We start from the raw sequence: 20,550 nt of genomic DNA, 5'->3' as shown, positions 1-20,550 counted from the left end.
CCCCTAAATAATACCATAAGGAACAAGTTCTAAAGATATTTAATATCTGAGTACATGCTGCCTCCCTTACATGTTATAAGCCCTACACCCACCCTTGGCCAGATAGTCTACAGGGGGCTGCTCCCTTTTGTATGTTATAAATTAATCCCAGTGCTTTAAATCATTTTTCTTGCAACAGGTCTTTGCAGCTCAGCTCTGTTCTGTGCTTGAGTCACTCAGCCGTGTCTGACTCTTTGGACCTCATGGACTGTATAGCCTACCTGGCTCCTCTGTCCACGGGATTCTCCAGGCAAGAACATTGGAGTGGGTTGCCATGCCCTCCTCCAGGGGATCTTCCCTGGAGGGTTCGAACCCAGGTCTGCCTCATTGCAGGCAGATTCTTTACCGTCTGAGCCACTCTCTAGTGAGAGTCTTTTTCAATCTTTTAGACTCTTTTGTGCTTCAGAGACTTTTTTTTTTTAATTCCTTAGTTAATTGGTCTAGGTTTCAGGGAAAAGATTTGGGCTAGGAATAATAGATTTGGGGATCACATAGACCTCTGAATAGGAGATAAAATAGAAAAATGGCACAGGGTATAGTGCTCTGAGAAATAATGATAATAGTCATGACTATAGAATGGCTGCAGAATGATCTGCTCTGGGCTATGTTATCTCATTTCATCTTAACCACCCTACAAATCATGTGATTATTAGTACCATTTTATAGGTTAGAAGCTGAGGTTCAGCAATGTCACAAATGCTTGTTTAAGGTCACACTGGGGTAGACCTGGGGTTTGAACCCAGGCAGACTGACACCATGCTGCCTCTTCAGCTTTTCTCTCACTATTGTCTATAATTTCATCTCTTAGATTTGCCTTACTTGTTTTGGGAAAATCTGTAATTTGGCATATTCTTGTCTATCCATGGCATGCTGGTGGTTAAAAGCTTCAGTTTGCACTTATCAATGGGACCCAAATCTTATTTTGTCTTTTGAAAATGTTTTATATTACAGGAACTCAGAAAATCAATCTCTCTCTCCCCTCTCTCTCTCTCACACACACACACACGGAGTCTCTCTCTCTCTCTCTCTCTTCTCCTCTGGCTCTCTGAAAAGAGACTGACTCGATCTCACATTTTTGCATTTTTGTTGTCACGATTAAACTCATGAGGCAACAGTGCTCTCGTGCCTGCACTGACAGCTGTGTACAGCCATCCCTCTTACCCCTGGGGGTTTGTTCCCGGATTCTCGCCAACACCAAATCCAAGGCCGCGATAGTCCCTCATATAAAACAGAATAGTACTTGCATATTACCTAACATCCTTATACTTTAAATTATCTCAGTATTACTTATCATACGTAGCACAATGTAAATACTGTGTAAATAGCTGTACATGCAATGTAAATACTATGCAAACCATTGCAGGTGCAAGGCAAATTCAAATTTTGCTTTTTGAAACTTTATAGAATTTTTTTAAAGAATATTTTCGATCCATGGTTGGTTGAATCTATAGATGTGGAATGCACAAATATGAAAGGCAGATTATATATGAATCTCAGAGCCAGTGTGGGAACTTTGTATATAATGTCAATGACATTATTTCAAGTTCAACATTTGGGGAATTTGTAACTAGTTTTGCTGCTCACAGATGTTCTTTTGTAAAAGGTGCAAATAATTCTGCATTCTTCTGTAATTTTTTATAATATTGATTCCAGTTTAAAATGCATAAGAGAATTTCAAGAGCATATTCTTTAGAAAATATAGGACATCTGTCATCAACACTATTTAAAATGCTTTGCATTCATTTCATGCACAGAAATATTGCTCAATGTCATTAATTCTGAGAGGAGAATTGCTTCTGCCTAAAAGTGTACCTGTTTATGAAAGTAGCTAGTGTAGCTAAAGCTGTCCAGGTGCAACTCTGATTCATTTTGATTATGTCATTGCTAGGGTTTCTACTATAAAACCTTGGGGTTTTTGTAAAACTTCTAGAAAAGAATCATCCTAGATATAAATATGAGTATTTTTTTCATGTAGTTTTTCTGAAATGTAAAAATTGTGGTAAAATACATATAAAATTTATCATCTTAGGCTTTCTTTTTTTTTACTGTGCCGTGTGGCATGCAGGATCTTGGTTCCCTAACCAGGGATTGAACCCATACCCTCTGCAGTGGAGTACAGAGTCTTAACCACTGGCTCACAAGGGAAGTCCCTCATCTTAACCATTTTTAAGTTAAGATGGCAGTAAGTTCACTTATGGTTTGTGTGTGTAAATGTTATCATCTTGTAAAACTGAAACTCTCCACCCGTTAAATAACAACTCCCCGTTTCTGCCGCTCCTCAGTCATTCCATTGTTCTTTCCATTTCAAGGATTTTGACTCCTACTCTAAGTACTTCCTATAAGTGTAATCATGCAGTATTTCTCTTTTTGTGACTAGTTTATTTTACTCGGCACGATGTCCTGAAGATGCCTCTGTTTTGAGGCATGTGTTAGAATTTTTTTCCTTTTAGCCTGAATAATACCCCATTGCATGTATATATTCCATTTTACTTACCCATTTATCCATTGATGAATAATTGGGTTTCTTCCATCTTTTAGCTATTGGGAATAATGCCACTAAAAATGTGGGTATACAAATTTCTTCTTGAGACCCTGCTTTTAATTCTTACGAACATATCGTCAGTCGCAAATTATTGGATCACATGGTAATTCTATTTTCAGTTTTTTGAAGGCACATGACACTGCTTTCCACAGTGACTACATCATTTTACATTCCCACTGATGGAGCCCAGGGTTTCCAGTTTCTCCATATCCTCACCTACACTTGTATTCTCTGTCTTCATGTAGTTTAAATTATCAATTTGAGTACCCAAATCTGTTATTTCTTCTAGAAATCTTAGCAAATTATGGATTTCTATATCTTCCTAACATTTATAGATAGCTATAGATATTTTCTTAATGATAAGGATCACATTTCCAAAGATTACACACCACTGGGGCAAGAATAGGACTGATTTGAGGCAAAGTTGGGTTTTTAATGCAAGTTTGCCCTGACACCAAATGGCTGCCGTTTGAAATGCCTTTTAAATACTTTGAATAGCTCTTCATCATTTTTCTATCTTTCTTGCTGTTGTCTCTTCTCGGTGGCTTCCGTATGCCTCGCCGTGGCCTCTGTTTATTCTCTGAGGCTTTTTCCTGCCATTTGTTTGTTGAGGAATCCAGATCTTGTCCCTTAGAATTCCCCACATTCTGGACTTTGCAGATTCTATCCCCATGGTATCATTTAACCAGTATAAACTGGTACCTTTGGCCTAGAAGCCTGATCAGATTCAGATTTTTTGCAAGAGTACTTTATAGGTGGTCGTGCAGGTAGTACTGTGTGCTGCTAGTGACCAGGCCAGAGGGCATGTAGTGATTGGGTCTCCATTCTCTTTGTGATGTTCAAACATTGGTCAGTGATTTAGGTGTTACCAGCCTGGTCAGTCCGTTGTAGAGTTTCCTCTCAGCCTTTCATATAACGGCTTTACAAGCTATTGATTATCATTGTCTAGAGCCATTTTCATTAGAGTGTTGAAGTAATGACATTCTAATTCTATCACTGCCTTATTAGTTGAAGAAGTTTTGCAATCAGGTATATGATTTCCCTGAGGAGCATCTTTTATTAAAAAAGGTAAATTAAATGCTTGATTTAATCTTTCCCTTACTTTATCTGTTTTCAGAATAAAGGGTTAGTGTATCCTCCAGAGGTGACCTTTTTATTTATTTATTTTTCTAAAGCATCTTTATAAATTCAAGGATGTAAGAAATATTTGACGTTTTTATCCATTGCAGTTATCATTTTCACACTCAAAATTTCACACTCTAAATTATGCCATCTTTCTTTAAGAAGAGTCATGGTGTGAAGCATCTAGTGGTGGGAAGAGTGACCAGTAACTAACCCTTAGTGGTCTGCAGTGCTGGGCCGAGGCTGTGTCTGGGCTCAGCAAGAAAGAACTCTGGAATCATGTAGCCACCCTGCCTTGGGTGGAGAGGAGTGAGGAGTGGTGGGGAGGAGATGGGTGGAGGCCTGCACACCATCATCATGTTGTGGGCTGGCCAAGCTCCCCGGAAACAGGTCTAAAATACACAAAGACTGAGTGGGCCTTTGGTTAAGGCTCTTCTGTGAGTGAAAGGCATTTATTTTTTAACTGCTCAGAGGCTGCTGATTTGTTTACTTTCTGATTCTTAGGTTTAGATGGATAATGATACCAAGTAGCTAAATTCTGGCTAAGTGATTTTCTACTATAATTAAGAATTGTAATAGCACAGAATAACCTTTCTTGTTTCTTCCTCTTTCTTTTCTAGTAACAAAAAACTCCTATATTTTACTGTTTGGGAGGTTTTTTGAGAAAGGGGAGTGAGCCATTGATTCAGGAAACTTACTAAGGAAATAGACAATAAATAAATAAAACAAAAATCATGAACATTTATGGAAAAATATACTATGTACAATTAATTTACATATTATATAAAAATACAGTATAACATCTGTTAATATGCTAATAACTGATATATATCAGTAAATAATATCACTATATGAATGTGTTTTTCTATAAAACCCATTGTTCTACACACACACACATAAGTATACATATATACATGTACACATACACACATGTTATCTGTATTAAAGAGATGGGGTGTATCACAGAAGACTGGAATTCAAGTCCCAGTCCTACCCCTTATTATCTATATGTGATCCTTAAGATACTATTTCATAATCTGTAAAATGAAGACAATAATTGCTCAACACAGCTCAAGGACTTGTTATGAAAATAACGTGATAATATAAATGCTTTATAAAACATTATTCAAATTTTGTAACCATTGGGGTTGCTAAATATTTAGTTACAAGAATGACTCAAATGAATGGTTTCAAATGGAAGAGACTGGAAAGGCTTTGTTGATGATGTGAATCTGACACTGAATTTGAGGTTGAGAAAAAGGTGTGATCAGTGGAAAGAAGCAGGCTCGGGAATCCCACGTGTGTTGTTTCAGAACTGGGCCAAGGTAAAAATCTATAGTTTGCTTGGCTGTAGCAAAGCTCATGAGGGCTTGTGTGCTGGGCAGTTATTGAAGGCGCAGTTGGGGGTGGACATTAAATTCCATGATTAAGGAGCTTTAATTTGATCTCAAAGGTAATCAGGCCGCACTGCTGAGCTCTGGGAGAGGTGTTATCTGAGGTCAGCAGCAGCATTCTGAGTGCTGGCTTCAACCTAATTTGAGGCTAAAGAACAGCAGAAGATTAAGGAGATTAAGCAAAATACAGCTCTCAATCCTCTGTTTTGCCACTTCCTAAAATGGCTTTTAGATGTTGAGTGTCTGAATTCAGGTCACATCATTAGCACAACCATTCAGAGTAGAATAGTGATTGCTTTTCTCGTATGTTCACCACTGAATGATAATGTATATTGTTAATAAGTATCAGTAAAACCATCAGCATTGTGGTATAGTAAAAAGAGTACTGTTTGAGTTCTAACTCTGAGGTTGATTGGATATTCACGGAGAAACCAAGGAAGGGAGTTAAGTTGCAGGTTTCACTAGCACCAATTTTTGTGCATGTATTCCAGATGTTTATAGCACCCCTGTGTGGTAAAAGGCACCAGGTTAGGTGCTACTTGGACTATATATGTGAATGGGATACATGCCATATCTTCAAAAGCTTATTGATTAATGAAGAAGAGATACATATATGCACATACATATACATATATGATTGTGATGATAATGGCAATGTCAGTGATGATAAGAACACACAGGAGACAGGTAAGAGGGAACAGAAACATACAAGAAGAAAAGAGAAAAATAACAGTGGATCTGGATGAAAGAGCACTTTCCTGTATCCTAGACACTCACTGTTTTCTTCATAAGACCGTTTTAATATCCTTTACCATTTATAAGCAGTAATTAAAGTTTGAGAATGTTTAAAGATGTAAACTTAGAGGAATTTACAACAGATATCTGATTATGGTATAGAACCACAATTTTTTTTCAGTGAGAGATTTCAGGGGCTATCTACTTCAACACTTTTATTTCACGGAAACTGAAGTCAAAGAGATAAAGTGATTTTAAGTAAAAGCAGAACTGAGACAGAACTCAGTTTTCCCAAATCTTAAGTGCATATCATGCTTGGTTTGGAAAGATTTTGATAAAAGATATTTACAGGAAGCATGATCCCTCAATTTTTTGTTGCCTCAAGAAAGTGGTAGCACTTTGGTGCTATTAAAAGGCTGAATCAGACCTTGCTGGATTTTTGTTGATTTTTCACTTGTAAATATTATAAAAAGTACAGTTAAAATAATCACATGCTCTTTTTTAGAAATTGAAGTAGGTACATTTTGTCTCCAGTATGTCTTTGAGTTTCTGACTTTAATCACTTACTTTAAAAACTGGCGTCATTTGGTTCTTAATTTTCTTAATTAAGATGTTGATATGTGAAGCATATAGGAACATGAAGAACAATGTAACTAAATGTGTAATTGGCATAAAAACTGTGGACAAGAAACAAAAATTTTGGAATCAATATCCAAAACTATTCTGTGTAAATCTTACCTGACTTAGTAGGTGGTATTGCAGTAGTATTAAATAATCATAAATATTGTGCATTTAATTCTATCAAGAGATTTGAGTAAACAAGTTTAAAATAACCAAAGAAATAACACAGATTAGCTAAAAAGAAGTGTCTATAACTTAGGTGAAAGTGGGGTGTTCCCTTAGCATATTAGATCAATGTTTCTTAAAGTGTGCTGTGAAGACTTCTACCATCAGAGTTGTTCTAGATTCTGGTGAAGATGAGCCTTTCCCTTCATTTATCAGGTCAGAATCTCTAGAAGGTGACATGCCCCCCATGAGACCTTGATGTACATTAGAAACATTTTCAAGTGGACAAGACTATATTTTCAACGTGTGATGCTTTGGGCTTCTCAAGTGGCTCAGGGGTAAAGAACCTGCCTGTCCATACAGGAGACCTGAGTTCCATCCATGGGTTCACAAGATCCTCTGGAGAAGGAAATGACAACCCACTCCGGTATTCTTGCCTGAAGAATCCCATGGACAGAGGAGCCTGGCAGGCTACAGTCCATGGGGTTGCAAGGAATTGGACACAGCTTAGTGACATATGCATGTGTGATGGTTTGTTGGTCAAGGAATGTGTTTAGTAACTTGAAGTAGAAGGAAAGGGGCAGAGTCAGAGTTAGGTGCCATCATTCTAAGTACTAATAGATGAACAGAGACCAAGGAAACAAACCTACATGGAGGACAGCTTAGGCCTCACACTGCCATGCATAGGCTCTCACTGACTTGTTTCTTTGGCTTGTTTCTTTCACAGAAGGCTGGGTTTTCAGTGGTCCTTTTCATAGGTCCTTGGCTCCTCACATTACTCAGGCTGTCACTGATTTCAGTTATGCCAGGACTCCTGGTCCATGGCCCAAATCCTCTTCCCCTGCCGTCACCTATTACCAGAGCTCTGGCCTCCGAAATGCACCTTGAGAGCTGCCCTCAAACTCAAGCTTATCCCATAGTATTTCATAAAGTTATTGCAATTGGCAGGAAAAAAAAAAGAGCAAATTGTGAATAGGGATATATGTGTTGCCAGTTTAGCCCATGACTCTGATAACCAAAGGTACCAAGTGGGCCATTTGTTGTTCAGTGTATTTGGCTAATTTAACCCAAGCACCTACCTCACTGAGCAGATTTTACGACTCACCCTGGGCTCTTTTATGAAACAAGGAATACTGGCAGCAATAAACTCAGAAATTTGAGGATATGACATATGGCAATGGAATATATTGTCTGAAAGATGCTGTTCTTTACATGATGACCCTAAAAATAGATATAGATCTGACCTGTAAATATTATACTTAAGAAAATGTGTTCTTAATTTTGTAGCTTTTATGCTTCTTAAACAGATACTTCGTTTTCAGCATTTTCAATAAGAAACAGCATCAGAAAAACAAAAAACATTTGTTTTTTGCCTTGTTTTTTAAAATAAATACATAAATACATATTTTCACAAAAGCAGGTCAAAAAGATAAAGCTATTAAGTTGTACTTAGTGTTTGTAACCCAAGGAATGACATTTCCATTTAATTGTATGTCCTAACCTGAGAACTAGGACTTCCCTGTTTGCTCAGACAGTAAAGAACCTGTCTGCAATGCAGGAGACCTGGGTTCAGTCCTTGGGTCAGGAAGATCCCCTCGAGAAGGGCATGGCAACCCACTCCAGTGTTCTTGCCTGGAGAATTCCATGGACAGAGCAGCCTGGCGGGCTACAGTCCACGGGGTTGCAAAGAGACAGACATGCCTGAGCTACTAACACTTTCATTTTGTTCATCCTGAGAGCTACTGTAGGAGGAGTACAATTAGAGAAATAAATGAGCTTTGGAATGCTGAGTAATCTGGGCTTTGGTTTGACCCTAGAGCAGCGCCACCACTGTGAAACAACACTCTTGCTGACGTCGCAAGAAGATTAGAGTTCTTAAGAACCAGGCAGGGATCATGTAGTATCCCTGTCGAAACATACCTCTGCTCCAAATTAACTGTCTTCTCTTTTAGATCAGAAACTCTGCAAACTGAAGAAAGGTAACTGCAGCGGCAGCATGTGTGAGCAAGAGCCTGTGTCCCAAGTGTGCACGTGAGCAGAGGGATACACTTTAAGCCAAGATGGAAGGATCTGTGAAGGTAATCTGTGGTGAGCAAGTGCAGCTCAGCTTAGCCGGTGGCTGGTCTTCAGTGGGTCATCAAGAGCCTCAATGTGAAACCAAACTCAAATTTTCTCATACTTTTCCCCCCAGGAAAGGAATGTTATTCCCCACCCCCCACCCCCAATTTTAAAGCCTTTGTAGCACTTTCAGTTTTCCTTTATATCTTCTGTTCCTAGATCAAATACTTTCAGAGGCTACTCAGGGATATAAGGCAGGAATTCTCTGAGTGGACTCCATGGACCTCCGTGGGTTTGGTTTGACGATGTGCAAAATGTCAGTATTGTCAAGTTTTTTAGTTCTTGTAAGAGATCCTCAGAGTATGTGATTCCCACATCTCATCGTGTAACCGTTTGGTCGGAATCTTGAGAGACTGTGCCGGGGCTGGTTATATTAGGCTTTTCCTGTTTTGAGACTCCAGACTCAATGTAATGAACCTAGGGTGAAATGCTGTGTGTGTCCCTTCTCAGAGGGCCAGCAAAGTACTGACAAAAAGCATTCGGTGGAATTAGTTGGGATGAGACTTCAGGTAAACCTGGGATCTGCCTGTTAATTGTGGCCCCCTGCTTACATGGGACCAGTAGATGACAGCCAGTAGACGATTGCATAGAACAGTGATCTGGAAGGCTGGGTTTTGGCCAGAGTAGAACTGCTGGGGAATGTTCCCACGTTCAGGTAAAGGGCCCCTGTCAGTATTGAGAGGGCTGAAGAGCAGAGCATGGGATGTCTTGTCCTTGTCAAGAACTTTCCATGGTCCTTCCTTAAATGGCTATATCTTTTCAGGGGAAATAGTGCTACTTTATCCCAAGAGTAATTCTAATATGAAAATCTATATTTGAAAGAATAAACTGTGACAGTTTAAATGGTGGCTTTCAGGATAATCGAACTGACTTTCTTTCACCCCTCGTTAGGGTAGGAAAAACTGTCTTGCTACAGTCAGTCAGAGCAGATAGAGGTGTGAGATACCCTACTTATTGCTGGCATGTTAATGATACTACAATTTATTTTCAAAAATTACCTTCTGACTGTTTTGCTGTTGTCGTGGTGTGGATGTCAATGAGTGTGCTTTTCAGAATCATGGCTGCACAGAGGGCTGTGAAAATATCCCTGGATCTTATTACTGCACATGCCCTAGGGGTATGTTCTGCTTCCTGATGGGAAACGGTGTCACCGTAAGTCACAAGTGTTAACTGCTTTATTTCCTCCATTGGTGGCCCTTGATCAATAGTATATTTCAGAATTAACTTGGAGTTTTATTTTGGTTTGTTTTTTTAAAACATAAGTGACCAGACACTACCTGGTCTGTTAAATCAAAACCTCCATTAAGCATGTACTTATATGTTTTACTGTTTATTTATCTATATTTTATTTTATTTCATCATATATCACTAAAAGATAAGCATGTTAAAAATATAATCATAGTACACTATTACATCTAAAACACTGTTTTCAAGTTATCTTAAAAAGATTTTTTAAGTAGTTGATTTGTTTGGCTAAATATGCAGACAAGTTCCTTGTGTTGTGTTAGGTTAATACCTCTCTCTCTTTTACCCTACAGATTCTTTCTCTTCTTTTTTCCCCCTTGCAAGTATTTACTGAAGAAACTATATTTTTTCCTGCAGAATTTCTCATACTCTAGATTTTATTGAACATACTTCTATGATGTCTCTGTCCTTCTGAACACTTGTAGCTAGATCTGCAGTCTTGATCAGGTTAGACTTTGCAATTTTGACAATAATGCTTCTTTGGTATATTTACACTTCCATTAGGAGACACATAACATCTGGTTGTTTCTCTTTTTCGCATTTGTTCTAAACTCTTCAGTTTTACTGAAGAAAAAATATGCACAATTTACTTTGCACCAGTCCATTCTGGCATTCTTCTAGTGATATCAGAATCACCTGGGTCAATAATAACCAGCATGCATGTTGCCAACCCTTTTCAGTCAGTCCCCACAAAAGTCCTCCTGCCCAGCATCACTAATGCCAATAGAAAGAGACCTAGTTTGGTTCAGCAGGCTTCCTTGTGGCTCAGAGGTTAAAAGCTTCTGCTTCCAATGCAGGAGACCTGGGTTCGATCCCTGGGTCAGGAAGATCCCCTGGAGAACTAAATGGCAACTCACTCCAGTATTCTTGCCTGGAGAATCCCATGGACGGAGGAGCCTGGTAGACCGCAGTCCATGGGGTTGCAAAGAGTCAGACACCACTGAGCAGCTTCACTATCACTATCTATCCAGTTTGGTTCAGCAGCAAAGAAAAGCCTTATTTGATCAGAGATTGGAGAAATGTGAGCCTCACCTGCATAGTACCGGCTCCCCGAATAGGCAGGGCTGCTTTATAGGGTTCTCAATAGCAGGGTAGGGGATAGAGTTTCCATTGGGCCCCCTGGCTGGTGTAGTGCTCCCATTCCAGCTCTCTCTACTGGTCTTAGGGTCTGTGTACATGGCCTGTCTCTACCATGTTGAATTGAGATGTTGAACACAGTGCTTCTGCATGTGGTCCCCTGCAGTCCAGGGAGCTGCAGTGTCAGGCACAGTAGTTCTTCACTGGGAACCCTAATACCATGTGTTGTGCACAAGGCCCCCTATAGGCAACTGAAAAAAAAAAAACCAGCTCAAAGAAGAGGTTGTGTTTGTGCTCAGTTGCTAAGTCATGCCTGGCTCTTTGCAACCCCATGAACTGTGTATGCCAGGTTCCTCTGTCCGTGGGATTTTCCAAGCAAGAAAACTGGAGTGCATTGCCATTGCCTTCTCCAGGAGATCTTCCCAACCCAAGGATTGAACCCACATCTCTTGCTTGGCAGGTAGATTCTTTACCACTGTTCCATCCGATAAACCCAAAGACCAGGTTAGACCTTATTACCTAGATTCTATCTTATCCCAGCCTCCAGCACCTCCAAGGACCCCTGTGGGCTTTGCCAGTGACATACATACTGTAGACTTTCAACATGTTGTTCCCAATTCATTATCATTGCCACTGTAGTGGTGGCCACCAGTTTTGACCAATATGGTGCAGTACTCTATTTCAGATTTCCATTTGTTTTGGGCATTTGGGATTTGTTGGTGAGGATGACTGGTTTCTTCTTACCTTATCTGAACATTTTCAGAGTCTGCTTGTATCTGCAGCACCTACTTTCCACTTTCTATAACAAGTGGGAGCCTAGAACTGATTGACTTCAGGAACTTTTTTGTCTTCTTTCGGATCACTGTTTTTCTGCCATAGGTGTGGGACTGCCTCCAACCAAGAGCAGCTGCCACAATGGCTGGGAGCAAGAAAGAGCCTAGTCATCTTTCAGGGAATGGTTGTAGCAGCCATGAACACTCATTTCCTGGATCCATTATTTCATCAAGGGATTTGAATAGTGATATCTAGTTCTTATATTTCTTTTAAATTATTAATTATAATACTTTTATAAAGAAAATGTACTCTCATTAACTATTTGGTTACTTCAAGTTGTCATTCTTATAGTTAAGGCAGTATAAGTCTTGAATTTTTTTTCTTTATTTAGAATAATGGGTTGGTTCTTTAACACCTTTCAAAGGTGGCTGATAGGTTTTTTAATTTTATTTTTTATTGAAGTATAGTTGGTTTGCAATATTGTTTAGTTACAGCTGTTTAACTAAGTGATTCTCTTATACATATATATGTATATGGGCTTCCCTGGTGGCTTAGACCGTAAAGAATCCGCTTACAATGTGGGAGACCTGAGTTTGATCCCTGAGTTGGGAAGATCCCCTGGAGGAGGGCATGGCAACCCACTCCAGTATTCTTGCCTGGAGAATCTCATGAACAGAGGAGCCTGGGATCCCAAAGAGTTGGACACGACTGAGTGACACAGCACATATATGTATATATCTACATTATTTTTAAAAAAATGCTTTTCTATTATAGTTTCTTGGGTATTGAGATATGAAATACAATTCTCTGTACTTTCTGTTTATCTATTTTATATATGGTGGTGTGTGTCTGTTAATCCCATCTTCCCAGTTTATCCCTACCCACCTTCCCACGTTGGTAACCCTAAGTTGTTTTCTATGTCTGTGAGTCTGTTTCTGTTTTTTAAATAAAATCATCTGTACTATTTTTTAGATTCCATACATAAGTGATATCACATATTTGTCTTTGTCTGAATTACTTAGTATGATAATCTTTAGGTCCATCCATGTTGCTAAAAATTGCATTTTTCATTCTTTTTTATGGCTGAGTAAAGGTGTTTTCATTCCAATCCCAAAGAAAGAGAATCCCAAAGAATGCTCAGACTACCACACACTGCACTCATCTCACACGCTAGTAAAGTAATGTTCAAAATTCTCCAAGCTGGGCCCAGCAATAAGTGAAGCTGGGCTTCACTGAGGTTCAGTGAATCATGAACCTCCAGATGTTCAAGCTGGTTTTAGAAAAGGCAGAGGAACCAGAGATCAAATTGCCAACATCTGCTGGATCATTGAAAAAGCAAGAGAGTTCCAGAAAAACATCTATTTATGTTTTATTGACTATGCCAAAGCCTTTGACTGTGTGGATCACAATAAACTGTGGAAAATTCTGAAAGAGATGGGAATACCAGACTGCCTGACCTGCCTCTTGAAAAACCTATACGCAGGTCAGAAAGCAACAGTTAGAACTGGAGATGGAACAACAGACTGGTTTCAAATAGGAAAAGGAGTATGTCAAGGCTGTATATTGTCACCCTGCGTATTTAACTTATATGCAGAGTACATCATGAGAAACGCTGGGCTGGATGAAGCACAAGCTGGAATCAAGATTGCCGGGAGAAATATCAATAACCTCAGATATGCAAATGACACCACCCTTATGGCAGAAAGTGAAGAAGAACTAAAAAGCCTCTTGATGAAAGTGAAAGAGGAGAGTGGAAAAGTTGGCTTAAAGCTCAACGTTCAGAAAACTAAGATCATAGCATCTGGTCCCATCACTTCATGGGAAATAGATGGGGAAATAGTGGGAACAGTGGCTGACTTTATTTTTGGGGGCTCGAAAATCACTGCAGATGGTGATTGCATCCATGAAATTTTTAAAAGACGCTTACTCCTTGGAAGGAAAGTTATGACCAACCTAGATAGCATATTAAAAAGCAGAGACATTAGTTTGCCAACAAAGGTCCATCTAGTCAAGGCTATGGTTTTTCCAGTGGTCATGTATGGATGTGAGAGTTGGACTGTGAAGAAAGCTGACCACCAAAGAATTGATGCTTTTGAACTGTGGTGTTGGAGAAGACTCTTGAGAGTCCCTTGGACTGCAAGGAGATCCAATCAGTCCATCCTAAAAGAGATCAGTCCTGGGTGTTCATTGGAAGGACTGATGCTGAAGCTGAAACGCCAATGCTTTGGCCACCTGATGTGGAGCTGACTCATTGGAAAAGAGCCTGATGCTGGGAGGGACTGGGGGCAGGAGGAGAAGGGGACGACAGAGGATGAGATGGCTAGATGGCATCACCAACTCGATGGACATGAGTTTGAGTAAACTCTGCAAGTTGGTGATGGACAGGGAGGCCTGGAGTGCTGTGATCCATGGGGTCACAAAGAGTTGAACATGACTGAGCGACTGAACTGAACTGAATATTCAATTGTATATACATCTCACATCTTGTTTATTCATTCATCTGTTACTGGACACTTAGATTGCTTCCATTTCTCAGTTATTGCAAATAGTGCTGCTATGAACATTGGAGTGCATGTATCTTTTTGAATTAGAGCTTTTGGTTTTTCTGGATATACGCCCAGTAGTGGAGTTGTTGAATCATATGGTAGCTTTAGCATCTGAGCCATGCAATGAGTTGGACACGACTTAATGACTAAGCACACACACACATGGTAACTCTAGTTTTCACTTCTTAAGGAACCTCCATACTGGCTGCATCAATTTATATCCTTACCAGCAATGCTTGTTGTCTTTTGGTTTTGTTTATGGTATCCTTTGCTGTGCAAAAGCTTGTAAGTTTAATTAGGCCCAATTTGTTTATTTTTGCCTTTATTTCTTTTGCCTTAGGAGATTGACCTAAGAAAACATTGATGCAGTTTATGTCACAGAATGTTTTTGCTGTGTTCCCTTCTAGGAGTTTTATAACGTCATGTCTTATATTTAAGTCTTTATGTTGTTTTTATCTTTGTGTGTGGTGTGAGGGAGTGTTCTGACTTCACTGATTTACACATGAACACCACTTGCTGAAAAAACTGTCTTTTCTCCATTGTACGTTCTTGCTTCCTTTGTGAAAGACTAATTGACCACGGGTATGTGGGTGTATTTCTGGGCTCTATTCTGTACCAGTGATCCATGTCTGTTTTTGTGCTAATACCACATTGTTTTGATTACTGTAGCTTTATAGTATTTTGTCTAAAATCTGGAGGGATTATGCCTTCTGCTTTGTTCTTTTCCCTCAGGACTGCTTTGTCAATTCTGGGTCTTCTGTGTTTCCAAGTAAATTTTAGGATTATTTGTTCTAGTTCTTTGAAAACCACCATGGGTAATTTGATAGAGATCACAGTAAATCTGTAGATTACTTTCAGTAGATTGGACGTTTTAACAATATTGTTAAAATTTTTCCAATCTAAGATCATGGGGTATCTTTCCATTTCCTTGAATCACCTTTGGTCTTCTTTGCTAATGTTTTATAGTTCTCAGCAAATAAGTCTTTCACCTTCTTGCTTAGGTTTATTCCTACATATTTTTTTTTCTGATGTAATTATAAATGGTATTGATTTTTTAAACTTTCTCTTTCTGATATTTCATCATTAGTATAAACAAATGGAAGAGATTTCTGTATATTAGTCTTGTAACAAATTTATTTATTGGTTCTAATAGCTTTTGTGTGGTGTCTTTAGGGTTTCCTATATAAAGTATCATGCTATCTGCATATATTGACAGGTTTACCTCTATCCTCCCAATTCAGATACCTTTTATTTCTTGTCTGATTGTTGTGGCTAGGACTTCCGATACTGTGTTGACTAGAAGTGGTGAGAGTGGGCATCCTCTTTTTCCGTATTTTAATGGGAAGGCTTTCAGCTCTTCACCACTATACTGGCTGTGCTTTGTCATGTCTATTGAGATATGTTCCTTCTATATCCACTTTTTGCAAGAGTTTTTATCATGAATAGATATTGAATTTTATCTAATGCTTTTTATGCATCATATAATTTTAGTCCTTTCTTTTGATGATGTGGTGTATCACATCTATTGATTTATATATTTTAAACCATCCTTGTGACCCTGAAATGAATCCAACTTGATCATGGTGACCAACTTGATCATCCTTTGTGTGTGTTGTGGGATTCAGTTTGCTAATACTTTCTTGAAGAGTTTTGCATCTATATCCATCAAAGATACTGTCCTGTAACTCTTTTTTGGTAGTGTCTTTGTCTGGTTTTGGCATCAGGATGATAGTGTCTTTGTAGAAGGACTTTGGGAATTTTTTTGTAAGTATCATTATGAACTCCTGAATTTTTAACATTTTTTATATGTTTCAATCCAATGTAGTTGTTATGCTTACCAATGAGCAAATTGTTTCCTCTTTGGCTGATGGGAGACTCTTCAAATGGATTCCAGATCCCAGCAGTCTTTGATAGTTTTCTCTTACCTGGCAGGACATATTTTCCTGTCTTGTCTTATATGTATTATGTTTTAGACCTAGAATCAGCAATCTCTCAAGGCTACAGCTTCCTTTTAACAAGAAATTGTTTTAAATAACATAATTCGCTACAAAGTTAGTTATTATTTTGAGGGCTTTGGGGTCATCAAAATTAGGAAAGCACTTTTTAAAAAGAGAAATATGAGTTTTTATGGATGTTCTCAACTCAAGTTTAGGATTACATATTCAAATAACTTCTTATAGGTTTCTTGTTGAATCTACTAACATAGCTAAGCAGAAACAAAGGTTTAAAATTATGTGGGAATTCCATGGTGGTCCAGTGGTAAGGGTTTCCTGCTTCTATTGCCACAGGGCCTGCTTTGGCCCTGGTCTGGGAACTAAAGTCCTAAAAGTCAGTGTAGCCAAGAAAATACTGCTTCACAGATGATAAAGTGTCATATGTCTTATTGAATGAGGCACAGAATAATGGATGAATGGTAATGAATTTCTTGGAAATTACCCACCACCTTTGTGATTGTTTATGGAACTCGACCTTCTTCTAACGCCATATGGTTTACCCATGAGCAGCTGTGCTTAAGTGCATGATGTTAATATGTTACAGAGTTCATTATATGCCAGACAGGACACACATAATCTCATTTGATTGTCCAAACTTCTAGAACTTCTGTGGTATATATTTTACATTTTAATGTTTGATTTACTTAGAATGTATGTTGATGTGTGGTGTAGTACAGGGATTTAATTTTTGCCCCAAATCATTACTTACTTATTTACCATTTACTGGATGATATTCCCTATGCTCAGTGACTTAAAATAGCTTTATCACATACTATATTAATATCTGTACTTGAGTCTTCTCTAAAATGAACTTTATATCTGATTCTATTATCCTCATGATCTATTTTTACACATTACCAACTGTTTTAATTATTGTACCTTTATGATACATTTTGATATTTATTTACTGCCTCTCATTCTCTTCTTTCATCTAATGACAGTCACATGATGTTTTTATTTTTCATAGCCATATAATTTGTTTTCTAGGTGAACTCGAGAATCATTTGCCCAAGTTCTATCTAAAATATTTTGGAATTTTAATGACTAATAACTTAAAAATAATATTTGACAGAAGAGAAACTTGGAGGAAACGAGTCATTTTTTCAAAATCAGAAGTCTTTCATTAATTTGCTTTAGATTTGGAATTTTTTCTTTATTTTTATATCTCCATTACCATAGCAACTCATAAATGTTCAGTCTTTATTTAACTTATTCTTTTCAGGAGATCATTTTTTTGTTAGCAACTGATTTTACTGAATTTCCATAAATCTGATTTATCATTAATTTTGACCTTATTTTTCATTCATTAGAGTTAATTTCCTGCCCAAGCAATGTGTCTGAATGCAGTCATGACTGTGTTCTGACATCAGACGGTCCCATACATTTCTGTCCTGAAGGCTCAGTGCTTGACACAGATGGAAAAACATGCAGGGGTAAGCTTGTTTACCTCTTGTTTGTTTGAAAGCATTTATTTTCTAACTGACACCTAAAAATCACAACTACTGACAAAGGAAAACAGATTTCCCAACATTATACATTGAATTATATTTACATAATGGATTAACATATGAATTAACTAAGATTTCTGTCTGTTTCTTGTTTTTAGAGAGCATAGTGTAGTAGCTATAAGCCAGAGCTTTGACTCTAGACAGCTCTGAGGCAGTGTTATCAGATACTAGCAATACTGTTCTGGACTAGTTCTTGCCTTCTTTTGGTCTCCGTTTGCTCATCTGTAGAGGTTAATGATATCTGCCTTCTGGATTTGTGGCCAGCATTAAACAAGATGGTGGATATGGAGTGCTTTGCCTGTTGTGTGTACCTAGGACTATCTCCCTACTTTCATCTTCATAGAGACTTAAGTATGTAGAGCGAAGGTTATAACTCAAAGTTAGCAGATGAGTTACGTGTAACTTTTTTTAAACAAAAAGGGCAAGAGAAGTCAAGAGTCCAAAAATGTGAGGGAGAAAAAATTATGTTAATCAGTATTCTTGCCTGGAGAACCCCATGGACAGTGGAGCCTGGCAGGCTACAGTCCATATAGTCTCAAAGAGTTGGACATGACTGAAGCGACTTAGCGTATATGCCAGAAGAATTAGACCAGCTGCCAAACTCATCAAAACACACTACTTATTCCAGCCAGCTACCAGAGTACTTGTTCACAAACTCAGTGATAGATCAAGAAGGGAAGGGTCACTGGGATGCGAAGCTTTAACATTCACAATGTCAAGTTATAGGGAAATAGAGTACAGTGACATTTTCCTCCTAATCTCTGAAAAATAAACTTGATTGTAATAGTATGAATGACTGTTACAATGGAAATGGTCTTAAAAATCAACGTATATTTGGTTCACCTCACTATTTTGAGGAAAAATTGGTGTATTCTTGAGTGATATAGCATCAGTACCAAAGAGTTGCTATCACCTGATAACGGTGGATGTAGCCAGCTCTGCACCCCTCTCAGCCCAGTATCCTGGAAATGTGGCTGCCTTCCTGGGTATGACCTACAGCTGGACAAAAAGAGCTGTAGACCTTCAGGTTAGTGCTGTGAACATTCAAAAGTGTGTCTCTGTGAGAAGGTTATGTGAAAAACACCATTTAGTTTAGAAAGTGTTAAATTGCTTTTGGCTTCTGCATAGGCAGTTGAATTTTTTTTTATTTTTGGAAATTGAAAACAGATCACATAAGTATAAATAAAATAAGTTGTTATTGCATAAATAATAATTATGTGTTTGAGAAACATTTTGAAGTTAATTAACATTAAGCAGAGGTTTGCTATAACATCAAGTATGGCATTCCAGTATATATGAAAGTCATAACCAGAATAAGAACAGTCTTAAAATGCTTTATAGTTAAGAGGCATTTAATAAATATTTGTTGATTAATTTGATTTTCATCTCTCCAGTAAATGTAATAATCATAATACAAGTTCTGTCCTTTCCATGACAAAATTAAATATGAAGTTGTGTGGTCCAGCTATTTTTTCATCTTCTAATATTATACCCCTCATGTCCTTCAATAGCCTTGGAAATCCTGGATTTGTCCCAAATTGACATAATCTCTCCTGAGGTTCATTATGCCTGTAATCTGGGGTAACGTAAATGATGAACCTGTAGAGCTTGCCTTACTCAGACTTCAATAGTCTTAACTTCTCAGTTAATATAGCATAATCTGAGCTCTGAAATTATGAAGGGTCTTATTATTAACTCACACAGTGTTACCTCCATTTAAAAAGTGTCCAGTCCAACTTGGATGAAATGGACAAATTCTTAGAAAAGTATAACTTTCCAAAACTGAACCAGGAAGAAATAGAAGATCTTAACAGACCCATCACAAGCAAGGAAATCGAAACTGTCATCAAAAATCTTCCAGCAAACAAAAGCCCAGGACCAGATGGCTTCACAGCTGAATTCTACCAAAAATTTAGAGAAGAGCTAACACCTATCTTACTCAAACTCTTCCAGAAAATTGCAGATGAAGGTAAGCTTCCAAACTCATTCTATGAGGCCACCATCACCCTAATTCCAAAACCAGACAAAGATGCCACAAAAAAAGAAAACTACAGGCCAATATCACTGATGAACATAGATGCAAAAATCCTTAACAAAATTCTAGCAAACAGAATCCAACAACATATTAAAAAAATCATACACCATGACCAAGTGGGCTTTATCCCAGGAATGCAAGGATTCTTTAATATCCGCAAATCAATCAATGTAATACACCACATTAACAAATTGAAAGATAAAAACCATATGATTATCTCAATAGATGCAGAGAAACCCTTTGACAAAATTCAACACTCATTTATGATTAAAACTCTCCAAAAAGCAGGAATAGAAGGAACATACCTCAACATAATAAAAGCTATATATGACAAACCCACAGCAAGCATCACCCTCAATGGTGAAAAATTGAAGGCATTTCCCCTGAAATCAGGAACAAGACAAGGGTGCCCACTCTCACCACTACTATTCAACATAGTGTTGGAAGTTCTGGCCACAGCAATCAGAGCAGAAAAAGAAGTAAAAGGAATCCAGATAGGAAAAGAAGAAGTAAAACTCTCACTGTTTGCAGATGACATGATCCTCTATATAGAAAACCCTAAAGACTCTACCAGAAAATTACTAGAGCTAATCAATGAATATAGTAAAGTTGCAGGATATAAAATTAACACACAG

General features: G+C 38.1%; 1 protein-coding gene across 1 annotated transcript in view; it reads left to right on the top strand.

The window, feature by feature from the left end:
• EGF (epidermal growth factor) overlaps window positions 1-20,550 on the top strand; it is a 98,342-nt gene that overhangs the window by 27,750 nt on the left and 50,042 nt on the right. The window contains 5 exon segments of the mRNA XM_043870762.1: window positions 8,571-8,694; window positions 9,765-9,847; window positions 9,850-9,888; window positions 17,683-17,805; window positions 18,782-18,907. Of these exon segments, the coding sequence (XP_043726697.1) occupies window positions 8,571-8,694; window positions 9,765-9,847; window positions 9,850-9,888; window positions 17,683-17,805; window positions 18,782-18,907 (495 nt within the window).

The sequence above is a fragment of the Cervus elaphus genome, chromosome 17, assembly GCF_910594005.1.
Source record: "Cervus elaphus chromosome 17, mCerEla1.1, whole genome shotgun sequence".
Classification (NCBI taxonomy): Eukaryota; Metazoa; Chordata; class Mammalia; order Artiodactyla; family Cervidae; genus Cervus; species Cervus elaphus.
The sequence above is the reverse complement of the archived record's forward strand: the minus strand, read 5'-3'. Positions and strand labels throughout refer to the sequence as shown.